This window comes from Cydia strobilella, chromosome Z (genome assembly GCF_947568885.1).
Source record: "Cydia strobilella chromosome Z, ilCydStro3.1, whole genome shotgun sequence".
Classification (NCBI taxonomy): Eukaryota; Metazoa; Arthropoda; class Insecta; order Lepidoptera; family Tortricidae; genus Cydia; species Cydia strobilella.
In genome coordinates, this window is record NC_086068.1 from 25437774 (window position 1) to 25452780 (window position 15007).

Consider the following 15007-nt stretch of genomic DNA (forward strand, 5'->3'; position numbering starts at 1 on the left):
ACATATTAAATATATTAATAACGGTTTTTTATTGATATGTATTATATAAGTCATCACAGTGGTGAGAATTTCACTTGCCAAGTCCAATGCCCTTGGTTTAAAGACTTATGCTCATTGGGAGATAAAATGAGGAAATAATTATTATGTTATTATGTTTAATCTTTATTGCAATCCTTGCAATAAACTATGTAAAAGGTGGAATAAATTAAAAGTTTTAAAAATACTTAGATCATTTAATGTGGTTATGAATCATTTTCAAAGTATACAGTTATTATTTTAAGGTTGCTTTTCATTAAATTTTCAAACGAATTCCACGAACAGTTCAGAATAAAAGTCAGGCCCTTCACAAGCTGCGCCCCGCGTCCGGGTCGAAAAGAATATGTTTGGACACAATAAAGTCGAGACACAAATAAGCTTTTATGTGCCCTGGGTAACTGACCGTGGACAACAAACAGTGAGTGTTTGGCGAGCGCCCCCGCGCCCGACCATGCCTAATGGCCGAACAAAATTTATAGTTCGTTAGATATTCCATCCAACTTATCCAACGTGGTAGCTGAAATATTAAGCTACGTAAAGAAAAATCGGTGTGATTACGTAAGTACGCACTGTGATAAAGAGCATCCGGGTGGGGTTATTCAGAATAATGTTACCTTTAGTCGCAGCGCAAGCGCCCAAGTAAGCTACGTAAGTTACATAACATAAGTTTTTGGCAAAAATTTAATTTTTGGTGCAAGCTTTTATCGCTGACTGTACTTTTCTTTCCATACTTTCCCTACTCATCGCGACAATTCTAACAACCCGAAACACAATTAGTTAGGGTTGTTTTATCAGTTTTATCACAGTTCCCATGGCCACCTCCTGTCTCCATCATTAGATCAGCTCCATAATATTGTATTGTCATCAGATTTATATTATGTATGCAAAATTTCAGCTCAATCGGAAATCGGGATATGGGTCAAATTTAGCTTCCAAGATTTGACCCACACTAACTAACTAACATACTAACAGGGCAAGTTAAATAAAAGCTTGTAAACGATTGTCAAATTATTTGAGATCAACGTAATTAGCTCCATGCATGAATTTATTTTTATTTTTGGATTCATAATTTATATCGTTGGAACACCGGAAATGATAAAAATACTTTTGTAAACCTTAACATTATTTTATTAAAAAATATTTAAAATGTTGAAAATTTTTGAGCGGTTGAAACGCTCATAATTTTTGGCGCGAATTCGACAGAGCGTGATGACGTCACACGTTGGGCGGCCCAACTGACGTTTGCTACTAATGACACTAATCTGTCGAACGCGTGACGTCACGTGGCGTTTCGAGCGTTTCGCTCACTAGCTTTTCGCGGGCAATTTTTTGTACTTTTTATTTATAATTTTAAGTAATTAAATGGTAATTTAAAAACGGAAATGCATTTGCAACATGATATAACGGTAACAAACATCCGAATAAAACATATTTCGTTCAAATATAAACTTCATGCATGAGGCTAATTGTAGAAATGAGAGTTAGATATAGATGCGCATTTGGGGGCACTGAGCGAGAGCTTGAATTAATCATAAATCTAAAATTGGTGATTAAAACTGTGAACGTGTGGACGCTAGAGAGATTGACCTCGACCAACTTATTAAAACTGTGAACGTGTGGACGCTAGCCCTTTAACTACGGGTGTCAACCAGAGTTGCCAGTAAGGCAACACCGCTGCAGTACGGGTGTCAACTATAGTTGATCGAAGATATGTTCATGTTCAATATTTTTTTTAATCAAAACGAGACCTTGTGTCTTGGTGATAGCGATCACATTATGCATTGGGATAATTATAGGTGCAGAGAAAATCATAATGTTTCGGTAGATGGCTCTGACATAAACATATTTTTAAAATTACCGCTTTTTTGCTGTCAACTGGGGTTGACACACGTACTGCAGAAGCGCAAGTAATTGAACTCAATATGGTATGGCCGTCCTAGTGTTGTTTTATATTTCATCGACTTGTTGTAGGAGTGATACGTGTGGGTGTTTTGAATGTTATTTTTAGTTTTTTGAATTTTCTTTGTCCAAAAAGTTACAAAATTGGAAAATAATATATTTTTTTACTAAAAACATAACTTGCTGAGATTCTATCCCGTACTTACAGAAATATCGAGAGTTGTATCGATATGCGCACATCACTATTTTTCGTCAGTAGCAGAGATTTGTTTCTATGCAACATTTCAAGTAATTGTTTTTTTTGCAATATTTCAATAATTATCATCATTTAAGTATTTAGTTGTGTTACATATATAATAAACTAATAATTTAAAACTTAATCTTGAGAAATTCGCTAATAGTAACTTAAAATTCTTCAATTTTTTTGTGATTAATATTAAGTGTGAAATGAGAAATATTAGTGAATATAAATACACCAAGTGATTAGTTATTAATTAAGCATATTATACTTAATATGTGTGTGAAATTTCAAGCACGTAGCTGTAGTACTTCAAAAGTTACAAGTAAGTGAAATTATGTCCAACCGCTGACTCTCGCCAATCCATGCCCATATTGAGCGGTGACTGGGTGTTTAAAGTCCCCGTAGGTAAAGGGCTAGAGAGATTGACGTCGACCAACTTATTAAAACTGTGAACGTGTGGACGCTAGAGAGATTGACGTCGACCAACTTATTAAAACTGTGAACGTGTGGACGCTAGAGAGATTGACGTCGATCAATTTATTTTCTAATCAAATTGGTCAATTTGATCATCCCATCTGGACGTCACGTCGACGGACATCTTAAGGCCTTAAGCCAAATTGCCTATTGTCTATACAATTTAAAAAGTTTATTTTTAAAAAGTTTTGTGCAAATGGTTTGTGACGTGGGTTTGACTAAAGAATATGCGGTTCCATATTGTGTATAAACTCGTAAATACTTAGTTAAATCAAAAACTTTACATTACATTAATGAATATAAGTGATATACAGGCTTCATAGTGTAGGCACTTCCAAAGCTTATAGCCGAAAAGGTATGAATTGATTTGTTACCAGAAAAATCTACAAACAAATTGGTTTACTCTTATATACGTAGATTTAATTTTTATTAGAAAACATATTGAGTGCATTATGAGCTGCACTTTTTATTTGTTAGTATACTTTTTACTAAAATAATGTGAAGGTTTACAAAAGTATTTTTATTATTTCCGGTGTTCAAACGATAAAATTACGATTAAAAAAAAACATGCATGAGCACAACTCGAACGTACATTTTGACATCATTTTAGTGTGTGTACAATGCCTCACCCCCACATGTACGTAGCTGTAGTATATAATAGCATGTACGCGTTATTTTAACAGAATATATTCGTATTAAGACACCAACAGTTGTATCATTGACGCCACACCTTACATGGCGATCCTGCCAGTGCGGCCTTGCGTCCGCCAGAAACGTACGACAACACATTTCGAGGCAATTAAATGTGAATAATTCGGCAGGACGATAACAGTGAATTCAGAGAACTTATGGTGAAATGACGGAACCTTGTTTTTTTGTGTGTGCTATGGCAAAAGGTGAAAACGGACACTTCCAATAATAAATATGTAATAAAAAAAACAAACAATAAAAAATATAATTAAGTGCCTATGAATACTCCTCGGACAGTGAAGTAAATAAAATAAATGTGACTGTTAACGTGACACAAATAAGAATTACCTTATTAAAAATAAAAATTAGGACTTGTAATTGTCGTGACAATGGTTGCTGCTGGGCGTTGTTCGTGTCGGTGGATAAGGGCGTGTGGTCTGCAGCTACGGGTGCCCTTAGCCAAGGCACAAGGTCCAGCGTATCACAGTGGTAGTTAAAAAATTAGTAAAATAAAAGTGGAAAACAGACATTATAAAATTTTAAGTGACTTCTATTTTTAAAGTTTTTAATCGTAATTTTTTCAGACATTTAATTTTCTAATTAGGTCGTTTCTTCGTAGGTGGTTTCTTGACGCCACACCTTACATCATAAAGATATCATATATTATTTAGTTATCATTTGCGCGTGCATTTCGCTCGTATCTACTTATATTGGCGCGAGCGACATCGGCGGGCGATTGATAACAAAATGACATCATTTTGATTTCAAAATGTAAGTTTGAATTGGTCTAGCTCGTTTCGCCCGCGCACCAATTTTGTGCGTGCGAGTGAGAGGCACTGGGATTTATATCAGACCGGATGACATACTACTGAAGTCTACTCGTAAATATGCACCTGAAACGATGGCTTATCGAGCACACTTTTTATAGCTTTAATGAGTTTATGGAGTACGAAATAAGTTCCTAATCATAGATTTAATTTATTTTAATTTTTATATTATTAAGTAAAATGTTACATTAGCTACAATACAAATCATATTTTGTAAATAATTTATAATATTGTGACATGCAATACGAATTATTATGAATAAATATATGAGTATGAGTATGAGTATGAGAATACACCTTCTCTGGAGTTCTCGGGCCTTGTATGGTTGTGTAGTTCGTGCACTTACCCGGCTGACGGAGATGCGTGTGCGCGTCGAGTGAGGACTTCGACATCGCGGACAACGAGTTGGTGCCATAGCCTGGAACAATCCACAAAACTGTTAAACTATGCACATCAATAAGTATAATATTCAAACCAAATAAACTATCAGACCAATTCGAACGTACACTGATATCAGAATAACATCTAACTGATGTCATTCCGTTATCGCGCATTTCGCTCGTATACTGTTTGTCCGTAGGTATATGTATTGGCGCGGGCGAGATGCATGATAACTAAATACTATGATTCAAATATCATTCTGATGTCAGTTTTCGTTCGAATTGGCCTGTATTTATATTTCTAATATTACGACGGAAAATTGTCACGTATGGTGCGGACAAATCTAAAAAGTTATCTAAGTACATTTGGAGTCACTTCGTCTTCATAGTCACGCGCAATGTTATGTTGATATGATAGCAATTAATACTCTCGGTTGTATTCCGTTTATTTAATTTTCTTCGTGTCAAGTTTCCGTAAATTTACCAGTACCAATAGAGAAAACAACTCAGATTGCAAAAAATATACTCGTGTCTGTCACAGAAATAATACCAATAGGTACTGGAATTTCTACATTCTATATTCTGACTAATTCTGAGGCACACCGCCAATAGATAAATGTGAAAAGCGTAGTTAGATAAATGACATATATACCTCCTACTTATATATAAGCACGTCGCCGTCGTCCGCATCAAAACGATTGATGACCATTGATCATTGACACATGATTCATCATTGTCAACATCACGGTGTCAACGTTGACGAGAAACGAGAATTTTATCTAATTATTGAATCTACGTCATTGTGTTGACTTCAATAAATTAACTTCAGAAATTGCGGCAACATGTATAATATAATAAATTAATAAAATTTTGGATGGAATTATATATTGGGAATTTGAGAAACGTAAGTTTTGAGTAGGTACTGATTCGAGTAGTATTAGTAGTCATAATTGTAATACTTGTAGTATTTTTCACATAGCTTGGGTACGATGACAGCTGTCAGAAAAATGTGTATTAAGATGACAGCTGTCACCGTACCCAAGCCATGTTAAAATACTAAGGTTTTTACTAATATTTATCAAAAGTTTCATAAACCATGTTACATTTCCAAGAAGTCATTTTTGACAAGCAGTTCTACTAGCAATAGGTACAGTCGCCATCAGATATATCGGAGCGGCCAAGGCGCTCACAAATATCTGAACACACCTCTATTGTCACAGCGTTAGAGTGCGTGTTCAGATATTGTGAACACCTTGGCCGGTCCGATATATCTGATCGCGACTGTACTAGAAATATGAATAATAAGTGTAAGATCTTTGCTGGTCTCAGGTGTTGTAATGGTGTTAAGTAGAGCTGGTTTACTACCCAAATTACAAAAATACAAAAAGGTGACAATGTACACTCGTTGGGAAATCAGAAAACAACGGTGAGTATTCTGAAATCTGTATGAACTGTCAGAATTTTGAGTTTTATTATATTAAAATATATATATGAAAATTATAACCAACGAAAGGGATTCCAAAAAAGATTAGAATTTAAATAGAGTATTTAGGATTTGTATATGCCAGAAATAATAGAACAATTGGTAGTGTAACGTTCCGTTACACGCACCGTTACAGATACCATTAATAAAAAGTTGTCATCTAGCACTGTCTGTACAGACGCATTCGGGATGCTCACGCTGCAATGAATATTTAAAATAAAGTCGTTCAGTATTTAGTAGGATTTGTGTTAGTAGTATTCAGAAAGAAAAATTATGTTATACTAATCACCGAATGATCTCAAACTATTCTTAGATAGCATTGGCCAATTGTGAACAATGCCGATGGCTAGGAGGGATCACGTGTATTAGTAAATTGCACCGTATTCTCTCGGTAACAAAGCACTTTTCCAATCGGCAGTGTACATGGAAGAATTAGATTGTCTCTTTGAAGTCTGCAATCAGATTTCACGCATTGTTAGTGTTAGAGCAACATGCTGGAAGGTTCTTTTGATTTTGGTGTTTTTTATTCCCCTTTTCTCGCGCGGTCTTTGATTTTAGGGGTGTGTTAGTTGTATTACTTTTCTCCATAAATATTTGTCGTTAACAACAAAAAAATGTGTTATTTTTTTATGGTACATTCTTTCATAATGCACTTTTTTTTCCTACATACACTGATTGACATAATAATCGTATTGCTCCTAGAAGTATTATGTGGCCATACTGGCCATATGTCACATTTAGGGACGTTTTGGCAATGTTACATAATTTGCTAAGTAGGTATGTAAAAAAATATTAAATAAATAAGTCGAATATTGCTCCCGGTAATCTCCGTATGATGTCTACATCAATCATGCGAAACACAATATCTAGTTGTTATGACGGCGCCCCGTAAAAGCACTATCCACTATCTTTACGAACAATGTAAGGCGGTGTTGCGTTCCGTGGGTAGGTTTTTTTCATGTTTTTACACTTTTTAATTTTTCATCATACTTGCCCAAAAAAGATCTTATTTCATGCAGGTTTACTGAAGGGAAAAGGCCTATATTGTTCCCGCGGGAGTTATGGATTGTAAAAAAAAAGTTATAACTTCCTAGAGACTTATATTATCATATATACTCCGGTCTCTTAATATATCTCCGGCGGTAATTGGCTGGTTTCGCAGTTACTTAATTGGTCGTTGGCAATGCATTAAGGAAAGTAATGATTTTAGCTCGTTTTGGTGCAACACGCTGGCCGGCGTACCGCAAGGCGACGTGTTGTCTCCTTGGCTGAGAACGCACTGCGATTATTTTTTTGCGGTTTCAGAACCGCAAAAAGCGTAACGTACGGCATGCTTCATAAACGCACGTACTTAAAAGACTAAAACCGCAAGAAATTAGACTGAAACAGCAAGAAAAAAACTGCAGTGCGTCTAAGCCTTATTGTTTTCAATATTTATAAACTCCATTACCATAAATCTTTCTTCGCACTACCATCTGTATGCCGACGACCTTTAAATCTACTCGCAGGGTAAAACTGAGGATCTTACATTTGTCATTTGCACTTTAAATAGCGACTTAGTGAGAATTTCTAAACTGGAGTCTTAGATTTGGCCTCAAAGTAAATCCGTCTAAAACGCAGTGTATTATTTTTGGTAGTTCTAAGTTGTTATCAAAGATCGACCGTAATACTCTATCACCAATTTACTTTGATAGCGTTCTGGTCCCTTTCTCACAGCAAGTCAAAAATCTAGGATATTTCATGGATAATACCTTATCTTGGGTACCTCTGGTTGGCGAAGTGAGCAGGAGGATGTTTGAACCAGTGAGCTCCCTTAGAAGGCTACGACATTTTCTACCTACTCCGACCAAAATTGCGCTTGCCCAAACTCTCCGTCTCCCCATTTTAGATTATGCTCACGTTTCATATCTTGATCTAATGGAGAAGCAACTGAATAAACTCGAGCGCATCCAAAATATATGCATTCGGTTCATATTTGGGTTACGCAAGTATGACCATGTTTCTCTTTTTCGTTCACAGCTCAAGTGGCTCCCTATTCGTTATCGTCGTAACCTTCATATTTTGTCCCTCTTATAATGTATTCTATTTCTCCCCGCAACTCTCCGCTGTCTTAAGGAGGATTTCAATTATGTAAATCCTGTGAGGTTGTCACGCAATCTGCCTCTTTCTGTCCCATCCTCTTCTTCAAAAATTTACAACACTTCTTTTACCTTCCAAGCTGTTCCACTCTGGAACTCTTTACCCCTGGACATTAGACGCGCTCAATCTCTTGCTGTATTTAAAAAAACTTAAAGAACATTATCTATCTCTCCCTTAGTGTATATACCTTGTAATGAACAAGTAATTTCATGTGGTTGTGAACCGTCCGTCTTAGCGCTAAGGTTGACATTATTTTGTATCCTTATATTGCACTACGAGTGGCCGCAACTGGTGATCAATTTCCGCCACGGCCTTAACAGTCACCATGGCTCAGCGGTAGGCGCTCAGACTAGCGAACAGAAGGTCGGAGGTTCGAACCCCGCAGTGGATGAACTTTTTCCTAGTTTTATTTGTTTATTTTTAAAGACAAAGTTTCTTTGTTTAGTTGTCGTTTGCATGCATGACGGGGAGATTTGAAATAGAATTCAAAGGAGAAACACGTATCCTCTACTGGTGCAGTGATTAAGATTTCCGAAATAGCTTACCGAAATTGTATGGACATAAATCTGGATATCCCACTAGTGAGAGTGATTGATTACCTTTTTGAAATTAAGTGTCATAACATTCCACAAAGGGCGTAACGTAATGCCCTTTTCGGTGGACGCACAACGGTGTGCGCAGAGACAGAGCTAGTCATAAAGGCAGCGGGTAGGCAGAGAAACCCTGTCGAACACCAGACAAAATCTCTCCTGGCGCCCTATTAGTTTTAAGTCTAGGTTTAATTAGTTAATAAACATTTAGTCAGTAATTAATAATTATCATTATTTTAACTCCCTCGATAACACATAACAACCTAGTTATCATTTACTCTGTGGCTGTCATGTTGCTGTTATATCCACTATATTTTTGGTTTTGTTTTATATATTTATATGTATGTATATGTATGTCCATCTTAATTCTTATTTGAGTATGTTAATTTACTGTAATTGTGTATGAAAGTAGGCTTCATAACGTTTTATGCAACATCTACTCTTTTCGACTAAATGATTTGTTTCCGCTACTCAAAGGTTGTCTGGAAGAGATCGCTCTTCAGCGATAAGACCGCCTGTTGACTACACGACGACTAAACCTTTTACTGAGGTGTGCCAATAAAGAGTATTCTATCTATCTGAGGACGTCCAGTTAGGATCAATTATAGCATCTGATATAACAATCGAGTATCTACGTGCCAAAAGAAAGTACGTGCCATTCCCCAACAGACAGACATCAGAGATCTTTACAGTTCGCGTTTCAAAGTTTCTTCGACACTAACTGTTATACTCGTACATACATAATATAGATACGATTTAGTAAAGCTGTTAGAGAATGGTAGTACCTAGAAGACTTTTGACGCGCAGTCTCGTCTGCTACCTACTATTGAAATTTGATGCTGACTGTTCATTATTCGGGAAATACCAGGAATAAAACGTCTGTTTTTAAATTTGTGTAGGTATGGCCCAAAAATACTATGTGTTCACAAAATGTCATTTAAGTTTTCAATCTGCGAACCGCAAAGTTATTTTTTTTTTTTTTTTTTTTTGATTTATTTAAAGTCGCTTTTAACAACAAAGGTCATTAGCGACCACAAGGGAATTACAATTTTTTATATATATCAATTAGTTTTATAAATCTAAGTACATGTAAATATCCATCATTTAAACAGTCATTTAAGGTGTTAGGCAACTTACAGATTTCTTTTTCATTCTTATATGCTAAACACTCAATTAAAATATGGCTAACAGTTAACTCCAAACCGCATTTATCACATTTATTTTTTTCAGTCTTAGTGATAAGATAGCAATGGGTTAGGTTTGTGTGTCCTATTCTTAACCTAGTAATAGCGATCTGATCTCTTCTACACGTGAAAGGTATTGGAGGGGTTCCAAAAACTGATTCTCTAACACGCGATAAGCCGCTTGAGTTACTACTTTTCCAATAATTATTCCAAAATATTTTGATAGTTGATTTGATCAGTTTTTTAATTTCAGGGTAGCTGGATTTAATTGAATAATCTATCTGTTGATTTTTAGTAGCATTTTTAGCTTCGATATCAGCTTTTTCATTTCCAAGAATCCCTTGATGTCCTGGAATCCAGATTAATTCAATTCTGAAATGATTTTCTAATAGGTCGATAGTTTTTTGTTTAATATGTAAAATAAGTGGATGGGAGTTCTTGGGATTCTGGAGGGCCATTAAACATGATTTAGCATCAGTGTAAATTACATGTTTCACCAGGTTAGAATCTTTTTCAATTAATTCTATAGTTTTAAGAATTGCTATCGCTTCACAGGTAAAAATAGAGCTAAAATCATGGAGTCTATAATTGTAGTGATTGTTATTAGATACAACTGCGCATCCAGATTTGTCATTTATAACTGATCCATCGGTATAATAAGTTTTACAGTGTTCAAGGCCATCATTAAGTTCATTGAATAAATTTTTGTAAATATACTGTGCCGTGTCACTCCTTTTATTTTCAGCTAATTCAAGATTAATCGGCATTTGAAGCAGTTCCCAAGGTGGGACAGTAAGTAATTTTATTGGGTATAATGCTGGAATAGTGAGATTTAATTCTTTTAGGTATCTTGCTACTCTAATTTTAAAGGGTGGATGTAAACCTGGGTGAAAATTAAATTCGTCATCAGTAACAGATTGTTTGATGTAATCATCATATGTAGGACAATCTGGGCGTGATAATATTTTCGAAGCATAATTTAATGAAAGTGCTCTTCTCCTATATTTAAGTGGCATTTCACCCGACTCTGCTAGTATACTATTTACAGGACTTGTACGGAATGCACCAATACTAAGTCTTAGGGCCGTGTTTTGTACACTCTCAAGAGAATTCAAGGTTCCAATATTTGCAGAATCATATAAAACAGAGCCGTAGTCTATTTTTTGTCTAATTATGCTGCGATATGTGTTTAAAAGGCAATTTCTGTCAGAACCCCAAGATAGAGAGGATAATGTTTTAATTATGTTCAATCGATTAATACACTCAGATTTTAATTTATTAATATGTGTTTTCCATGTCATTTTTTTGTCGAACGTTAATCCCAGTATTTTAACATTATCAACTTCCTTGATCAAATGTTCATTCAAGGATAATTCAATCGTTTTGTTTTGATTATTCTTTTTTTTTTTTTTTTTTTTGTAGCAAAGTTATTTTGAGGCGTGACTGCAACCAGCAAAACAATCGGAAGCCGGTGTCGCAAGCCCCTTAAAAATACAAATTTAAGCCGGCGTGTGAGGGCCCGTCACCACCACACATTAAATTCTCATTACGCAAGATCAAAGGATGCTCGCGCCAAAACTATTTGTCAAAGCTGCGCTATTCGCTGCGCTGCGCTGCGATGCCCTGCGCTGCGCTAACATGCCCGACAGTAATCAAATCTACCACAGATTGAACTATCACCTTACGTCGGTGGAAGGAACATACAGGGACTTTATAAATTAGGTTCTAAGTTGTATTTTCTGTACCCGAAATTTATGGACGCCAGTGAACTGTTTTGGTACCGCCCATAATGAAGTAAACGAAGTCAGAGCGGTTTTAACATAATGATTAATTAATGCATACATACCAGAAGGCTCTAGTGGATCTGTTATGTGAGCATAGGTAATGTGCATCATCAATTAATTCATCGTGTCTGTCATATGGACGTTCTTAACTGTTCAATCAAATTACCTAATGCACGAGCTAGATACGAGCTCGTACCTTCACTCACATGCCGAAGTATCTAATCGTGATTAATAATTTCTGAATTGCAAGTTTATTTTGAAATTATGTTTACCTATGTTTGAACCAATTGACAAACATTTTCAACAATATTTTGAATTCATTGTTTATTTAGGCAATTTTACATTGAAATCATATTTCAATCGTTTGGCACTCACGTTTAACTCAAATGAAATGAAATCCCTTTTAAGCTGAGCTCCTCGTACTTACGTATAATATTCTCCGCGTTCGCGCTTCAGAGAATGCAAAACAATGGGGTGCTCAAAGTTTCCCTCCAAGCGCCTCCGGCATTTTCCCTGTTCTGCATCCTCCTCTACGATTGAGCTTGTTTGTAAGGATAAGCGAGACGGAGAATTTTGGATGAAAGCCACTTTTAGCTAATTTTAGCCGTCGCTGCTGGCTCCTTCTCATTTCGAATCTAACCACTGTGCACTGGAGCGCAATGTGTAAAAAAGATCATAAGGATTTTAAATAGAAAACCCTGATATTAAACATTATTGTCTATAACTTATTTACATAGATATTATGCAATTGAACATTTCGTAGTATAATAGTTAAATATATAAGTATATTCATGTACAAAATCTTTAACAGCAAAAACAGGGCATTGCAATATATTTTATAGTATTTTTTAAACTGTGCGCTCAATACAATATTGCGTTATAAGCGTGGTTATAAGGTTTTAAATTGTATGGAGATGACAGCTGTCAAGGTGCCCAAGCCATGTGAAAAATATAATACTTAATTATAATTAATCCCTTTTAATTACGCAATAATCATATACGTTTAATGCGCCATCGCCACCACCTCATTCTTGGCAAATAAGCACCGTTTAGTTTTAAATAACGCTATAGGTCAGTTAATTTTATCTCATATCGTGATTGCAGGGGGAGCAGAGCTATGGGGCTCACTGCTTTGGGGAACTATTATGATATCAATCGTTTTTCTTTTTGCAGTTTTTTTTTTCAATGACAACATATGGTTTATAGTAATATTTACGTTGATAAGCGGTGAAAGCGAAATAGGTTCTGTACTCGTACTAATTTAGGTGCCCTATATTAGGTTAGAAATTAACCGCGGCTAAGCCCGGCACCACAAATTACAAACGTAAGTCTACAGTGTACTTGTTTTCGCAGTATTTCTTACAAATACTTTTTCAATAGAAAATTAGGCGGATTTTAGCACTATTAACATAATGATCGCCATATTAGAGAGAGATTTAAGGATCAACCACCAGTACTATCGGTCCCCGGGGTGCGGCGACTAAATCATTTACAACTTTTGTGCGGGGCATTAAGTCGTCACGGTCTGACGCCGTGGTCTCCCGGGGACTATAACGACTTATCATTACTTTATTGATATCCCTGGATGCTATTTAACATAGGGTCAACTATCTAATAAATATTCCTAAGGTAGCTGTAGCGCTTTTAGCGGCCTCACAACTTTTTAAGGAAGTCAATAGGTAGGTACTTTGCCTAAATTGTTGTACATATAGGTAGGTACACATTATTTCATGTGAAGTCATACGTATAAATGTGCCATTTTTCAATCAAAAGGGTAAGGGTAAGGGTAAAAGGGTAAGGGTAGAGGGTTTAAAGGGTAAGGGTATTATCGGTTGTCAATAAGGCGCTATATCCATGCAGCTTCAATTTGAAATCAACCTTATTGACAAGCGACAATGTGGTACCTTTTGGTTGAAAATGTCACAATTATTGTTCTTATTTTATCATAGGTACCTACTTAATAATATCCTTTTTAAAGTGAACTTTTATTCTATCGCACCAAACTTTTTGGGCTGTCTTTATCTTTAGCATAGCATATCGCATTACAGCATTACAGCTTTACAGCATTAGTAATATTTTACTTTATTCCTAGTACTTCGAGTTCATAGTCTTTAAAATAAGCATACGACTTTTTGTTTTTGAACATCACGGATACAATACTTAATTCATTATGGCTGATATTTGCTAATAATTTCATACAAAATTTTAAGGACAGTAATAATACGTCAAACCATGGAGACTCTATAAAGGAGCCAAATCTCTATGTATGAAAAGTGTCCATCAAAAAACAGTAATTAGGCGGCGCCACCATGCACCGAAATACTACCAAAAATAACCTACGTAATTTGGTCGGGTTATTTGTTGCCTTATATGGTTCATGTTATACTCATGTCCCAGAACCTAACTAGCGCCACCGGAGAGATTAGGAACTATTATTTAAAGCTGAAAGCGGTCACTTTTGCAACAATTCTGCCATAAGAGATTGTCATCCTTTCTATACCATCCATACGTCAAACTCTTTATCAGTCAAATTCAACGGTGAATGACATGGCAGTAGACAGGTCATAATAGGACGTAGTCACAGACGACTTTTTGTTTTCGAAATTTACGGTCCACGATCCAAGTTCCAACCCATAGTTCCAACGGTTGGTTACTCGCAAGCATGTAGACATCTCGAAAACGCCAGTGTAACATGACCGTGATCCGTACCTATATATCTATGCGTAATCGGAGTGCTTACGTATATAGGTTTCTTTAGCCATTGCCTCACGTATGATAAGTAACATTGATAATGTTGCTAAAGCCTGACCAGGAATATACATATGATCATTGTCAAGAGGGCGCTGTTATTTTCATGTATAGGGTGACAGTTCAGTATAGTAATAAAATATTAGTTCCAGTGAAATTCCGCACCATGGCGCGTGATCATATATTCCTGGTCAGGCTTTACCTAGCAACTGTAGTTTACTGCTGTCAGACAAAAGTAAATGTTGTAAACAGATATAATATAAGCTTTTTTTTCTTTATTAATTTTAAAGTGTAACCGTGTAAAAATGAAGCAAGTATTATACACGAGAAAGATTCAAATTCCGATGACATTCAGCAAAAAAAAAAGCAATTTGATTCCACTAAAGGCACGTGGGAGGAACTAGAGCGCATCTATGGATGTACCTGCTTATAAGAAGAAATAAGAGCTAGGCAAGAAATTCTTCAGATACAAGATGGACCCAAATCATGACATCATTACTCCTGTGTTAATTTTAAAGAATTTCTGGAGCAA

General features: G+C 35.9%; 1 protein-coding gene across 1 annotated transcript in view; it reads right to left on the reverse strand.

Annotated features, from left to right (window-relative positions):
* LOC134754357 (DNA-binding protein D-ETS-3) overlaps positions 1-15007 on the reverse strand; it is a 130348-nt gene that overhangs the window by 44638 nt on the left and 70703 nt on the right. Inside the window, exon 5 of the mRNA XM_063690651.1 lies at positions 4514-4585. Coding sequence (XP_063546721.1) covers positions 4514-4585 — 72 coding nt within the window. The remainder of the gene's footprint in view (positions 1-4513; positions 4586-15007) is intronic.